Source organism: Bubalus kerabau, chromosome 7 (assembly GCF_029407905.1).
Source record: "Bubalus kerabau isolate K-KA32 ecotype Philippines breed swamp buffalo chromosome 7, PCC_UOA_SB_1v2, whole genome shotgun sequence".
NCBI lineage: Eukaryota > Metazoa > Chordata > Mammalia > Artiodactyla > Bovidae > Bubalus > Bubalus kerabau.
Window position 1 is genome coordinate 40,386,571 of NC_073630.1, and position 16,834 is coordinate 40,403,404.

At 40.9% G+C, this 16,834-nt stretch overlaps 1 protein-coding gene and 1 pseudogene across 5 annotated transcripts in view; one reads left to right on the forward strand and one right to left on the reverse strand.

Moving 5' to 3' along the window:
* Positions 1–16,834, reverse strand: part of PDE5A (phosphodiesterase 5A) — a 147,312-nt gene that overhangs the window by 112,359 nt on the left and 18,119 nt on the right. For all 5 annotated transcript variants that reach the window (XM_055588060.1, XM_055588059.1, XM_055588055.1 and 2 more), the window contains exon 2: positions 11,294–11,882. In XM_055588060.1, the coding sequence (XP_055444035.1) occupies positions 11,294–11,882 (589 nt within the window). The remainder of the gene's footprint in view (positions 1–11,293; positions 11,883–16,834) is intronic.
* Positions 6,515–6,644, forward strand: LOC129658226 (uncharacterized; annotated as a pseudogene).

The window sequence follows — 16,834 nt, forward strand, 5'->3', positions numbered from 1 at the left end:
AGAACTGACTCATTTGCAAAGACCCTCATGCTGGCAAAGATTGGTGGTGGGAGGAGAAGGGGATGACAGAGGAAGAGATGGTTGGATGGCATCACTGAGTCAATCGACATGAAGTTTGGGTAAATTCCGGGAGTTGGTGATGGACAGGGAAGCCTGGCACGCTGTGGTCCATGGGGTCGCAAAGAGTCGGACACAACTGAGCGGCTGAATTGAACTGAAATGCAGAGTACATAATGCAAAATGCTGGGCTGGATTTTTCAATCATATGCTGGACTCAAGATTGCTGGGAGAAATATCAACAACCTCGGAAATGCAGATGATACCGCTCTAATGGCAGAAAGTGAAGAGGAACCAAAGAGCCTATTGATGAGGTTGAGAGAGGAGAGTGAAAAAGCTGGCTTGACACTCAACATTCAAAAAACTAAGATCATGGCATCCAATCCCACCACTTCATGGCAAATAGAAGGAAAAAGTAGAAGCAGTGACAGATTTTATTTTCTTGGGCTCCAAAGTCACTGTGGATAGTAACTGCAGCCATGAAATTAAGACGCTTGCTCCTTGCAAGGAAAGCTATGACAAACCTAGATAGTGTATTAAAAAGCAAAGACATCACTTTGCTGACAAATATCCGTCTAAGTCAAAGCTATGGTTTTTCCAGTAGTCATGTATAGCTGTTGAGAGTTGGACCAGAAAGAAGGCTGAGCACTGAAGAATTGATGCTTTATTACTGTGGTGCTGGAGAAGACTCTTGAGAATCCCTTGGACAGCAAGGAGATCAAACCAGTCAGTCCTGAAGGAAATCAATCCTGAATATTCACTAGAAGGATGAATGCTGAAGCTGATGCTCCAATAGTCTGGCCACCTGATGCAAAGTCCCTCATTGGAAAAGACCCTGATGCTGGGAAAGACTGAAGGCAGAAGGAGAAGGGGGCAGCAGAGGATGAGACGGTTAGACAACATCGCAGACTCAATGGACTGAATTTGAGCGAACTCAGGATACAGTGAAGGACAGGGGACTCTGGCATACTGCAGTTCATGCAGTCACAAAGAGTCGTACAAGACTTAGGGACTGAACAACGACAATAACAAAAGTGCTGGGATGTGCAAGGCAAAGTACCTGATAAGACAAGCTGTGTTGTGGGTGGGGGAGGGTGTAAAGGAGGAGTGGCAGAAGACAGTGGCTAGCCAGGCTGAACATGTATTTGGGAAGACTCTTAAGAGAACAAGCAAAAATTACCTGTTGAAAGCTGAAAGTGGAATGGTGCTACCAATTATAAAAATGTTTGAAGACACAGGGGTCCCACCCATCAGAGGTACCTTCCAGTAATTTCACTGCCTGCAAGAATAAAGGTCAGCCCTGTTTTAAAAGAAGATGATATAATCCAAATGACTTTCAACAAACAGTCACAATGTCCAGCCTACAATAAACATAATCACAACAAATGAAGAAATAGGGAACTACAACCCATAGTGAAGAAAAAGAACAGTCAGTAAAAAATGACCCCAGGATGATTCAGATATTGGAATTAACAACAAGGACTTCAAAGAAGCTATCATAAATGTATTTAAAAACTTAAAATATGGTAATAATGAACAGATGGGAATCTCTGCAAAGAAAGAAAAAAAGTACTTTTAAAAAGCCAAATGGAAATTCTAGAACTGAGAAGTACAAAGTCTAAAATGAAGAGTTGACTGATTAACAGCAGCTTGGATGAGTCAGTGACCTGAAGGTAGTCTGACAAATACCTAATCAAAAAGACAGAGGAAAACAAAAACTGTAACAAGTTAACAGAGCCTCAACGTTCTCCGGGACAACATTAAATGGCCTAACATATATACAATTGGAGTCCAAAGAGAAGAAAATGGGGCTGAAAAAAAGTATTTAAACACATGACCAAAAATTTCCTAAAGTCAGCGAAAACCTTAAACATATACACATAGTGTGAAAATGATACGTAACATGAAACGTGTAAGAAATGAAGGCTGCTGACTTCTCATAAGAAAAGTGAAAGCCAGAAACAAGTGGGAAAACATTTTAAATATTGAAAGAAAACTACTGTTAACCGAGAAGTATCTTTGCAGTAAAGATTATCTTTCAAGATTATAGGCAAAATGATGATTTAAACAAAATCAGAGAATTTGTCACCACCAGACCAATACTAAAGAAATACTAATGAAAGTTCTTCAGCCTGAGGAAACAGATTCTACAGAAAGGAATAAAGAGCTTGGAACTTGGCCTGAGCACAAGCACAAACATAAAAATAATAAGGAAATGGACCCAAAAAGATACTGCTGTGATTTATGTCCACGAGCGTCCTGCCAACATTTCTCTCTAGGAGTTTTTTGGTAACGGGTCTTACATTTAGGTCTTTAATCCATTTTGAGTTTATTTTTGTGTATGGTGTTGTAGAATGTTCTAATTTCATTCTTTCATGTGTAGCTGTCTAGTTTTCCCAGCACCACTTATTGAAGAGACTGTCTTTTGTCCAGTATATTCCTGTCTCTTTTGTTGTAGAATGGAGTATTACTCAGTCATGAAAAAGAATGGAATGATGTCATCTGCACAACATGGATGGATCTAAGATTATCACACTAAATGAAGTAAGCCAGACAGAGAAAGGTAATTATGATACTGCTTATGTGTGGAAGCTTAAAAAAAAACAAAGACACAAATTACCTTATTTACAAAACAGAAATAGATCTCTACACATAGAAAACAAACATGGTTATCAAAGGGGAAAATGTGGGGCAATAAATTAGGAGTTTGGGATTAACAAACTGTATATAAAAAAGATAACCAATAAGGGCCTACTGTAAAGCTGGGGAACTATATTCAATATTTCATAATAACCTAAAAGGAAAAAAATCTGAAATATATGTGTATGTGTACTTACACACACACACACACACACAAACTTTACCACTGTGCTATACATCTGAACATGCCACTGTAAATCAACTATACTTCAGTTAAAAAAAAGAAGAAGAAGGAAGCCTGGTTCTTCACTTTTGGAGGAAGAAAACAAAAGGTACCTTGAGGTGTTAGATTGAAATCAGAGGTAAGAATTTATTGTTTATAATATAGTGGGTAACTATAGCTATAGCTAGCTATAGGAATAAATAAAATATTAGTGTATGTTAGTCTGTATATTTTTTTCTAGCTCTATCTGCTGAAAAACTAGTAGCAATGAGCATGCCTAGTGCCTAGATCTTGCTTTTAAAATACCATCCCTTCCACTGAGAGGAACCAGGGTCCCTACGTCAATGGCAAGGAAAGTGTAAGGGAAGTCTAGAACATCCTACTAAGTAGTTAAAACTTTCAGCTCCCCCAGAAAGCTAGAAAATGCCAAGAGTGATGTGGGAACATATCAAAAAGACATCGGTTCAGTCACTCAGTTGTGTCCGACTCTTTGCGACCCCATGGACTGCAGCATGCCAGGCCTCCCTGCCCATCACCAACTCCCGGAGCCTGCTCAAAGGCATGTCCATTGAGTGGGTGATGCCATCCAACCATCTCATCCTCTGTCGTCCCCTTCTTCTCCTGCATTCAATCTTTCCCAGCATCAGGGTCTTTTCAAATGAGTCAGTTCTTCACATCAGGTGGCCAAAGTACTGGAGCTTAAGCTTCAGCATCAGTCCTTCCAATGAATATTCAGGACTGATTTCCTTGAGGATGGACTGGTTGGATCTCCTTGCAGTCCAAGGGACTCTCAAGAGTCTTCTCCAACACCACAGTTCAAAAGCATCAATTCTTCGGCACTGTTTTCTTTATAGTCCAACTCTCACATCCATACATGACTACTGGAAAAAACATAGCTTTGACTAGACAGACCTTTATTGGCAAAGTAATGTCTCTGCTTTTTAATGTGCTGTCTAGGTTGGTCATAGCTTTTCTTCCAAGGAGCAAGAGTCTTAATTTCATGGCTGCAGTCACCATCTGCAGTGATTTTGGAGCCCCAAAAAATAAAGTCTGTCACTGTTTCCATTGTTTCCCCATCTATTTGCCATGAAGTGATGGGACCAGAGGCCATGATCTTCGTTTTCTGAATGTTGTTTTAAGCCAACTTTTTCACTTTCCTCTTTCACTTCCATCAAGAGGCTCTTTAATTTTTCTTTGCTTTCTGCCATAAGTGTGGTGTCATCTGCACATCTGAGGTTATTGATATTTCTCCTGGCAATTGATTCCAGCCTGTGCTTCATCCAGCCTGGAGTTTCGCACAATGTACTCTGCATGTAAGTTAAATAAGCAGGGTGACAATACACAGCCTTGATGTACTCCTTTCCCAATTTGGAACCAGTCTTTTGTTCCATGTATGGTTCTAACTGTCACTTCTGGACCTGCATACAGATTTCTCAGGAGGCAGGTCAGGTGGTCTGGTATTCCCATCTCCTTAAGAATCTTCCACAGTTTGTTGTGATCCACACAGTCAAAGGCTTTGGTGTAGTCAATAAAGCAGAAGTAGATGTTTTTCTGGAGCTCTCTTGCTTTTTCGATGATCCAATGGATGTTGGCAATTTGATCTCTGGTTCCTCTGCCTTTTCTAAATCCAGCTTGAACATCTGGAAGTTCACGATTCATGTACTGTTGAAGCCTGGCTTGGAGAATTTTGAGCATTACTTTGCTAGCGTGTGAGAGATGAATGCAATTGTGCAATAGTTTGGACATTCTTTGGCACTGCTTTTCTTTGGGACTGGAATGAAAATTGACCTTTCCTAGTCCTGTGGCCACTGCTAAGTTTTCCAAATTTGCTGGCATATTGAGTGCAGCACTTTCATAGCATCATCTATTAGACACGACTGAGCGACTTCACTTTCACTTTTCACTTTCATGCATTGGAGAAGGAAATGGCAACCCACTCCAGTGTTCTTGCCAGGAAAATCCCAGGGACGGGGGAGCCTGGTGGGCTGCCGTCTATGGGGTCACACAGAGTCAGACACGACTAACGTGACTTAGCAGCAGCAGACTGAGCCAAAAGGACACAGGAGCCAATAAATTGGATATAATCTGAGAATATGAATAAGACAGTAACACAGCATAACTCATTAAAAAAATAAAAATCCATGCATCCATAATGATAGAAATAATGTGAATAAAGAAGGCAAAGCTCTTCTTTACATTAGAATGTTAACTAATACATATAGATGGTATTATTGATATAAAGTTGGAAAATTAGTAGATGCCCAAAGTGGTAAGTGCACTGAGAAGGAAAAGAGCATTCACACAATATCAAAATAACGTCCCTATAGATATTTATTAATTATAATGGGAAACCTGTGTCTTTATAGTGAAACACTTAGTGGGCACCACTTTAACCCACTTACCAAGCTTAACATCATCAAAAACGTGGTAAAGTAACATCGTGTGCTACCTGGTCACATATGCTAAGAAGGTCTGTGGTATAATTACAAAACATGTTTAGTCTGGCATTAGATCTCTTCAAACCCTTGGAATTACCTAATTGATAGTCTGTTTATATTCGTAACAAGCCCCTGCCAAGCATACCTGAGCTCACGCTAAGGCAGTCTCATGGGGGAGAAGGCCTCAAATAGCTTCAGGACTGGGGCTGGCTGCCAGGAAAACCCACTGAGCGATTAGAGGGTCAGAACGTTCAGCCCTGCCACTGGATAAGGAAGAGGGGCCTGGAGACCAAGTCCAATCACCAGTGGTCAATGATTTAATCAACCATCCCTACATACTGAAAGAAAAATCAGATTGAGGGAACTTTTGGGTAAAGGTCATCTACTGTGTGCTGGGATGGTGTTGCCATAGAAGGTGGACAAGGAAGTTTTGTGTCCCCTGCCTCTCACTCCTTGTTCTTTGTATCTCTTCTATTAGGCTATTTCTGAATGTTATCCTTTATAAACATACAGCTATAATCTTAAGTATGGCACTTTCCTGAGTTCTGAGTCATTCCAGCAAATCACTGAACCCAGGTGGAGAACCCCTGCATTTGCAGTCAGCCCGAAACAAGTGTGGCTAGCCTGGGGGTCCTTCTTATGGCTGTGGCATCTTAAGTGGGGACAACGCTGTACGACAGGGTCCCTAACCTCGGGGTCTGCACTCACTCCAGGGAACTAGTGTCAGGACTGAGTTGGACAACTGGTGCAGAGGTGAAGAACTGATCGTCGTCTGTAAAGCCAAACAAGGTCGAAAGAACGTTTGTGGTATTCCTGCCAAAAGCGCCTAACGTGAATCTATTCAAGAAAAACACTCTACAAGATAACTGGCCTGTCTCCTTCCAAAATACATGTCAAGAAAGATACAGAAGCACTGAGAAGCTACTCCAGATTTAATGGAAACTAACAAGATAGGACAAATACATGCAATATGTAACCCTGACTGAGAGCCTTGAACAGAGGGGGGGGAAATCACTGCAAAGGACATTCATGGGGCAACTGACCAAATTTGTCTATGAAATGTTAGCTAAGAGCTTTGTATCAAAAAATTTCCAGATTTTGATAAAAGTATGACAATTGTGGAAGACAATATTCTTGTTAGAAAATATGTATAGTAATTGCTTCTCAGCCTTTTAGCTAAGATCAAGTGCAGTATCTGTTCTTATCAGAAAATACATATAGAAAAATGTCTCCGAATGGCTCAGAAAAAAATAATATGCATGCATTACTTACATGCATTACACACAGAAAAAGAAAATAATAAAGCAAACAGGGCAAAATATAAACAATTAGAGAATCTGGGTAGAGGGTATATCCAAGTTTCTGATACTGGTCTTGCAACTTTTCTATAAGCTTGAAATCATATAAAGATAAAAATAATAGAAAAGGAAATAACCAACTAGATTTGCCAAATTCTATGCCGGTCTTCTTCCACAGAGTGGAATATCTAAAAATTATTAGAGCATTTAACAAAGATACAGCAGCTCCCAAACTCTGTTCCCTGGGACACAATCACAAGATGACAAATGTATCAAAACTGGTAGTTTATTAAGACTGGGACAGTAGCTATTGTCACTTCTTTCTTCTGAAATTCATTTTGGAAATAATTTTATTCATCAGCAATTCACTTGAGTAGCACCTGAGACCCGCAGGATGAGAGAGAGTGAAGACGTATTTATCTGAAGAAGGACTGAAAAGAGGGGAATGAGGTTGGGGCGGGAAGAGCTGCAGCTCGAGGGTAAAGGCCACATGAGTGGTGATGTGATCCTTCCCTAAGAACCCTCCAATTTTTCTCCCTAAAAATCATGGTGTCCGTGGAGAGGCTGCCCCATGGAAACAAGAGATGGGTCTAAGTTTTGCGTTCCTATTGCCTTAGGAAATAAGAGAGTTATTTAGACAATATAAATCCTTAGACATAGGAAATCTTGGGAGGCGTAAGGCTTCCACCAGACATAGAACCAGGGCTTCAAGGCAGTCTGTGATAGTTAATTTTATGTGTCAACCTGACGGCTAAGGGACGCCCAAACGGCTGATAACACGTTATTTCCAGGTGTGTCTGTGAGGATGTCTCCAGAGGAGATGAACATCTGAATCAGGAGAATGAGTAAAGAAGATCTTTATCAATGCCAGTGGGCATCATCCACTCCCTTGAGTAGGCAGAGGAAAGAAGGACGAATTCGCTCTGTTTGAACTAAGATATCCATATTCTCTTGCCCTCTTGCAGTCCACGAGAGCTCCCGGCTCTAAAGCTTTTGATTCAAACACAGACCAGAGTTACACCACTGGCCCCCCTGATTCTTAGGCCTGCAGACTCTGAGTTATACCATCAACTACACCAATCCTGGTTCTCCAGCTTGCAGATGGAAGGCAGACTGTGGAACTTCTAAGCCTCCATTCCCAAGTGAGCTTATTCCTACAATGAACCACTTCTTATTTATCTCTATATATCCTACTGGTTCTGTTTCTCTGAAGAACACTGAGCGATACACAATCTGATCTTAATACTGTATGATGTCTAGTTTTCAAGTATTAGGAAAATTCCAACACATTCATATAAGTTGTTCTGATTATTGTGTCAATACCTTATTATTAATAAATGCTGTGCCACATTCAAGAAAGTTGCATGGGCGATGGCCTGGTAGAGGAGGAGATGATGTGTTGACTGAATATCGCTGACATTTGTGGTGTAACTGAAACTCACTGGTCTAAGCTGTGGATCAGGTCATGTTTTAAATATGTGAGTGTATTATTTTATCAGTAATAAAACAGTTGAATTCCCAAATGTATACCGTTCTGTTACAAAGTTTTAAAATGGGAATCAAATGTTGACCATTTCTTAAAATTAATTTATCTAAGAGACTTTTTTATTCTTAGCTTCAATCTGAACACTACTTTATTTCATGGCCACTGCTTGGCTCTCTACTGCCGCACTACAACTTCTAAGCATTCTGTGGTCATGTAAGCCCAAGAAATGCTGCTATACAGTGTCTACAGATTACATATCTAAGGAGTGTGTAGGACTAAGAAAACAGAACATGCTTTCATACTTTGACTATTTCCACAAAGGCTATGAGACAGCATTTTGAGCACTACTAATTATGAGTGGGCTGAGTAATGAACTGCGTGTGTGCTCAGCTGCTCAGTTGTGCCAGCTCTTCGAGCCCCATGGACTAGCCCATCCGGCTCCTCTGTCCATGGAACTTCCCAGGCAAGAATACTGGAGTGGGTTGCCATTCCCTTCTCGGGGATCTTCCTGACCCAGGGATCGAACCCACGTCTCCTGCATTGGTAGGCAAGTTCTTTGCCACTGAGCCACCAGGGAAGCCAAGTAATGAATTATCCACTAGCCAAATGATTTTCACTGTTAATACCAAGGTAAATTACATCACAATCAATCCCACAACTTTTAATGAAATTCTGTGCCAGGAAGAACTTCTGCAAGGCTACTATAAACGCAGATCGAGGGTGTCAAGGGTGGAGTGGCAACATGAGAAATCCTCCAGGCTAAGGGGCTTCACCCTGGGGCACTGCCAATCAAGGGCACTGGGCCTATTTTAGACAAGAATTAAATCACTGCTCACCGCAGAACAAAAATTACACCATGTTATTGGGTTGACCAAAAAGTTCTTTCAGACTTTTTGTAACATCTTATGAAAAACTCAAACTTTTGGGGTAACCCAAAAACTCTAAAGATGGTAAAGAAATGAAATAAAATTGATATACGTGAAGAAATCCTCAGTGCCGGTGAAGTTTGGGAAAATGCAGACAAATGAAGGCTTCCTCAGCAAAACCGAAGCATATTTATGGTCCTGCTCTACCACTGTCACCTAAGATGGGAAGGGGATTCAGCAAATTTGGCAGCAATCCTTCAACTGTGCCCTTAATACTCTTGGAGTCTGCTACGGTGTGACGTTATTCACAGAGCTCAAAGAGGTCATGGAGATGGCTCCGTGAAGAACCAAAGTTGAAAACACTGCTGGTATAGAGTGGATTCTGAAAGCTATCTCAGGATTTAACATATGTGAACTACCACATATCTCCCCAGGCCCCTACCCTCAGAATTCCTCACCAGTCACCACTATTTACTGACCCTACTTCAAAACCTGAGGCATCTCCAACTTCTCTTCTCACTCCCATCTCCTACTAGCTTCCAAGTCTGGCAGATTCAACTGCTTCTGCAATCCATTTCCTCCTTTGATCTTGAAGGCCAGTGCCCTGGTTTAGGTCCTTACTTCCTCAGCCTATTAAAACAGCCTCTCCTACCAGTTTCCAGTATTTTTCCACCTAATTCACTTTATGACCACCATAATATTCATCCTTCTAAAGCACAGTCTGAATCACACCAGTCCTCCTTTCAAACCATCTTCAATTATTCCTCATGGCTCTGAATCAAAGACATACTCCTCAGCTGGGCATTCAAGACCTCAGTGATCTCCAGTAGCTCCTCAAAATCTACACAATCCCCCACATATACCCACATAAGCACCACATGATCCAACTTCCCGTCTCTTCTTCAAACTTCTCTCTACATCTGGCTCTCACCATGCACACAACTCAATCTACTCAAATCTCACCCATCCTCCAGGGTCTGTGCCAGTCATTGCTTCCTCAAAGAAACCTCTCTCCATCTCCCCAATTACATGTGATCTTCTACTTCCCTGAACCTAACACATTTTTCCTGGCTCTTTTATGACCTGCTTTCTACTCTACTTATTTATCTCCTCTACCACAGTCTCCTCTTAATCAATACTTATTAGGACTTATCATAATCTGTGCCAGGCACTGTACTAGGCACCAGGAGTACAAGGCTGAACAAAACATCTATGACCCCTCAAACTGCACAGAGGAGCCTCAACTCCTCTGTGTTACTATGGAACCTACACAGTGTACCACATGATAGGCAGCAAGAACAGTTGTTCTATCAAGGTGCTAGAACATGATTCATAAACATACTACCATACAATTAAGATGCTTTGTTTAAAATCTCTAACTCTATTAATAAAAGAATCATTTTCAATAGGATTTTTGAAGAAACATATTGTAATCTTTAAGTTTATAATAGACTTGTTCACTACTGAAACAAAAATGGAAGAAGTATCAAATCCTTCCACCAAAATATTGTAGAGCAAAAATTTCTGTTTTTTCAAGATACACATACATTTATTTGTTTAATAAAACAACTGAAAGAGTGGAAAGAAAGATAATCAGACTTTGGTATCAATGAGATGTCAAATGAATGTGTATGATTAAGTGAATGAATGAATTTAAAAAGACTATTGGTTTGGTTTTCAGACAGTTTTTGGACCTATTATTTTAGAATCTCAGTAAAATACTTGGAAGTTCACGTGGCGATAACGTGGATAGGGATATGTATGAAAGTGAAAGTGAAAGTGAAGTTGCTTAGTCGTGTCCGACTCTTTGCGACCCCATGGACTGTAGCCCACCAGGCTCCTCCCTCCATGGGATTCTCCAAGCAAGAGTACTGGAGTGGGTTGCCATTGCCTTCTCCAGGGGATCTTCCCGACCCAGGGATCGAACCCAGGTCTCCCGCATTCCAGGCAGACGCTTTAACCTCTGAGCCACCAGTGAAGCCTGGGGATATGTATAGTGATCAACAAAAAACAATGAAAGAACACAACTGTGAGATGAGCTATGTCAAATTATCATTAAAGACAACAACAAGACAACCTTTCTCTAAGGCCGCTGTGTTGGACTCAGCCACCAGTGAAGAAACTGACTTTCAAAGATGGGGAGGTTCTTAACCATAGATTCCCACTTTAAATAGTATGTAAATGATGAAATCTCAGTTTCAAATATCCCTATGATTCACAGTAGTTGCCCATGCCCCATCCATAGTCCACGCCCCACCCTGCCTATGTTCCAAGAGTTCATTTACCTCATAGGCGTCTTTGATGTTCAAGGGCTCACCAAAAGCAGCCACGTGTCCCACGATGCCTTTGTTCCACTCTAAGCGGATGCAGTTATTTGAAGCTTCTTCCAGTGTTGAACCTTCCGCAACATCAAAGAGGCGGCTGATAAGAAACTTGTCGTTGGAGCTGTCCTCACAGACGAGGAATAAGGAGTAGCGGTCGGCGGAGATGAGTCCATGGATGTGCAAGAAAATTTTGTGACATAAGGCTGTGACATCCAAGTGACTAGAAATATCTTTCACTAATTCCAAGAGTCTCGAGCACTGGTCCCCTTCATCATTATCAAACCGTGGGGAGGTTAGAGGCATCTGTTCCTTCTTGTCTGAGTCAGAGAGGAAGCTCACAGTTCCCTCAGAATCCTTGATAACGATGGGTCTAAGCGGCCGATCAAATTCGGAGGCAGAGATCTTCCTGGTCGGTGTTCCAGGGACACTGCTCTCTGCACGGGGACTTGGCTGCAAGGGGCAAGAGCAGGATTCCGTGTGGCCTTTGATTCCTTCCTTGCACACAGGGATGGTGTGGACTCTCTCAGCAAACCATGCATTGACCATTTCTCTGCAGAAAAGAACATGTAGGTACATCAAATATTTGAGGAAGACAGGAGTGGATAAATAAGATGTGGTGCATATACACAATGGAATACTACTCAGCCATAAAAAAGGATGGATACAGGGTCACTTGCAGAGACGTGGATGGACTTATTGTCTGTCATACATAATGAAGTAAGTCAGAAAGAGACAAACAGATGTCCTACATTAAGACATATATATGGAATCGAGAAAAATGGTACTGATGGACCTATCTGCAGGGCAGGAACAGAGATGCAAATGTAGAAAGTGGACAGGTGGACGTGCAGAGGGTGAGCTGGGAGACTGGGACTGAGGAATGTGCCCGGCCGCGTGGAGAACAGACAGGTGCTGGGAACTTACTGCACAGCACAGGGAGTTCAGCTTGGTGCTCTGTGGTGACCTAGAAGGGGCAAGGGGGGTGGGGTGGGGCGGGATAAGGGAGGAGGTCCAAGAGAGAGGGGATATGTGTGTACACATAACTGATTCTCTTCATCATTGAGCAGAAATTAACACACCACCATAAAGCAACTATACCTCAATAAAAACAAAACAGAGTGAGTGTGTGTGTGTGTGTGTGTGTGTGTGTGTGTGTGTGTGAGTGTGGCGTGCCTGCTCGGTCATGGCTGACTCTTTGCTATCCCATGGACGGTAGCCTGCCAGGCTCCTCTGCCCATATACTTTTCCAGGCAAGAACACTGGACTGGGTTGCCATTTTCTACTCCAGAGGATCTTCCAACCCAGGGATCGAACCAACATCTCTTTTGTCTCCTGCATTGGCGGGCAGGTTCTTTACCACTGTGCCCCCTGGAAAGCTCCCTCCTTAAATACTGCTACCCCTGAAAACTTCTAAAATCCTCTCATGGTTAACTGATATAGTAACCATTTGTCATAGAAAATGAAAACATAACGGTCTATTTAAGACAGTTTATTTTGAAAAACTGAAAACAATTGTTTCAGGGAACATTTTAATAAAAGATTGGCTCCTATATACATATATTTTCAGATATCTGATTTATAATGCATCAAGTGTCAAGTTGGTACCTCTCAAAATCAGTTTGAATTAAAGTAAAAGCCACTAAATTTGATGACAGTTTTCGGAAAACACAGGCATGGAAATTTGCTATTTAAAACACACAACTTATTCTGAAATTAAATATTTTAAAATTTTTTAAAAAATTATCTGAATTTGGCTAGGTAACATGCTTAATTTTAGACAGTTTTTATCTATACCACTATATATAGATTAGATTTAGGAAAGGAAATAGAAAACAGAAACAATTTGATCTCGTATGTAGAAGAAAGATCGTAGACTTCCATTAATAACATCCTAATATTGCATGTCCAATAATCTAGAATAATCTTCTATTTGCTCCTTGTATAAAGGAGGAAAACAAAAAATAGGCAATAACTAGTATAAAAATCCAAGAAAAATTAAATTATTTATGTTGTTCATGTGCCACTCCGTGAAGAAACCTATCTGAGCTAAAGGTTTCATAGTCAGTATTTTTTTTTTAAGCCAAATATATCAGATCATACACATCCGAAAGACTGTTGTTCAGTTCAAATAAATCCTCTTGGGAAGCTGTAATCTGATGCCAATTGATGCCCCCATTACTTTAAACATTCTGGGAACTTTTGAAACTAACTTCTAAAAAAATTCAAAGTCATATAAGAATATTAGTTTTACCTAAAAGCTAGATCTTGTTTTTCACTGAGCCTTGCTTTGAATAAGCAAATAAAACCACAAAAAGCCTAGAGTACCGGCTAACTTAATACATATCGTATGCAGACCTGATTTTTCTCCAAATACAGACCTGATTTTTCTCCAAACTCAAAAATTTATTTTCAGAAGACAATAACTTGCTAGCACTGAGGATATTTAAAAGAACTGGCCTATAAGAGCAATGCAATCTCCATGCAGCAACGGTTTACTGGTTATTTTCATGAAAGAGACAGGATGCAGACACTCTCCAATCCTTCTGGCTGCAGCAGAAATTGATAACACCTCTTCAGAGGGCAAGCAGGCAGAATCTAACAAGTTTTAAAATGCATGTATCCTTTGTTCCAAAGATTTTACACACACGGCAAAAGAAGTATCAGTGTATTTATTTACTGTTTGTTATAGCAAAGATAAGAGCAAACTAATCCCATAAATAGAAGCCTGGCAAAATACATCATGGCATGTTTATAAATGGAACACTGCCTGTGCTAAGGTGCTTCATGTCCAACTCTGTAACACTATGGGCTGTAGCCCACCAGGCTTCTCTGTCCTTGGGATTCTCCAGGCAAGAATACCGGAGTGGGCTGTCACTCCCTCCTCCAGGGGATCTTTCCAACCCAGGGATCGAACCCGCATCTCTTACATCTCCTGCACTGGCAGGCAGGTTCTTTACCACTAGCGCCACCTGGGAAGCAAAAATTGAATACAAGGTACTGATATGAATAATCACCACAATCTATTAAGTGAAAAAAGAAGATCCAGAAGGAGGAGAGAAGAGTTAATCATTTTTCTGGGTCTCCACTAAGTCTTTCACTTATAGAATGTTCCCTGAATTATTTTATTTTGAACAATAATCTATTGTTTGGTAAATATATATTACCCGGAATTGACACCAATCTAGAATGAAATGGGTAAAAAAAAAATATAACATAGATATTATCAGGATTATCTCATAATTCCAAGTGTTAGATACATTTTAAAGCTCTCTTTGGCAAAACTAATACAATTATGTAAAATTTAAAAATAAAATAAAATAAAAAAAGTACTTACTATAGTACTCCAGTATATACCTACAGCACAGAATTTTTTAATGTAATTGCCAAATATTTTATAAATGCATACTGTGGCTTGGGACAAAATTTCTAGTCATAAGAATATACTCTGGTAACAGTGTATCTCAAAAACTTCTAGTTCTATAGAAATGAGGGGGACATACTTTGGGAAATGTTTATGTAACCTCCAAAATCACAAAGAAAGACTGTGCCAAAGACACTGACGTCAGGTATGTATGTGAGAAATGTACAGGAAGCATTTGAATTAAATGTTTTGTAAAACATGAAACAGGAACACAGCAATATGTTTAAGCTAATCTAGTTTATGTGATTAAAAAATATGTACATGTAACTTAAAAACTTCTCAAATCAACATAAAAACAGGTATTTTAACTATGTCAGCTACGAACCTGAAACACAGCCTCAACTTATTTCTTATCTTCTCACTGAAAAATAATGATCAACATTTTAATCATACCACCTACTTGACAACATCTAAACAGACACCTTAAAGTGGTGAAATCACGATTCCTAACGCCCCACCCTTCATCTGGCTCCAATCTCACTCCCTGTCCATCTTCTTCATATCAATAAATAGCACCATCCCCAGTTACTCAACTGCACATCTAGGAATTACTCTGAATTTGTTTCCTTCAACTCACATCCAATCTAGCAACCAAGTCCTGTCCAGCTGACTTCCAAAACCCTATAGTCCAATCTGCTGATTTCTATCTTCCCTGGTTCAAGCTGCATCATCTCTCATCTTGGACTATGGCCACAGCCCCTTAACTGGACTCTCTGAAATCATAGTAGCCTCCTTCAACCCATTCTCCCCATGGCAGCTAGAGCAATCCTTGAAAAAGTAAGCCTTAACATCTTAACCATCTTACTGGGCTTCTCACTGAATTGAGAATAAAACCTAAACTCTTCCAATCCCCGACCACAGTCCCTCCTGTCCACACAGGCCTCCCTGATGCTCCTCAAGCACATCACACTTTGACTGCCCCCAGGCTGGAACGCTCTCCTCACCTGCATCTGGCAGGTCAAAGCTCCCTCCTCACCTGCACAGACAGGTCTTCCCTGCTCACTCCACCTCTCAAGGGACCCCAACACATTATGTTCCTCCCGACATGATCTGAATTCTTGTTGTTGCTCTTCAGTCGCCCAGTTGTGGGCGACCCCATGGACTGCAGCATGCCAGGCCTCCCTATCCCCCGCCATCTCCCAGAGCTTGCCCAAGTTCACGTCCATTGCATCCGTGATGCCGTCCAGCCATCTCATCCTCTGATGCCCTTGTCTCCTTCTGCCATCGATCTTTCCCAGCATCAGGAACTTTTCCAATGAGTCGTCCGTTTGCATCGGGTAACCAAAATATTGGGAGCTTCAGCCTCCCAATATTCAAGGTTGATCTCCCTTAAGACTGACTGGTTTGATCTCCTTGCAGTCCAAGGGACTTTCAGGAGTCGTCTCCAGCATCACAGTTCGAAGACATCAATTCTTTGGCATTCTGCCTTTTTTACAGTCCAGCTCTCACAACTGTACATGACCAATGGGGAAGACCATAGCCTTGACTATACAGACCTTTGTTGGCAGAGTAATGTCTCTGCTTTTCAACACACTGTCTAGGTTTCTCACAGCTTTCCTGCCAAGAAGCCATCGTTTTCTGATTTCATGGCTGCAGTCATGGTCTGCAGTGATTTTGGAGGCCAAGAAGAGGAAATCTGCCACTACTTCTAACTTTCCCCCTTCTATTTGCCATGCAGTAATGGGGCCAGGTGCCATGATCTTAGCTTTTTGTTTTTTTATATATTTAGTCTTAAGCCGGTTCTTTCACTCTCCTCCTTCACCCTCATCAAGAGGCTCTTTAGTTCCTCTTCACTTTCTGCCATTAAGAGTGGTAATGAATTCTTACTATCATCTATTTTTTCTTGTTTATTAACCTGTTGGTTTACTGTCTGTTTCTTCCAAGGAGATGTAAATTTCATAATCATCTGTCTTGTTAACAACTGCCTTCCTGTACTTAGAAAATGTCTGTCACATATTAATACTATGTCCCTGATAAATATCTGAGTGAAGTGAATGAATAAATAAATAAATGAAGCCTCCTAAACTAACTGCATTAAAAAGGACAACAGTCTTTTGAAAATTTGAATGCTTAGAAAATCA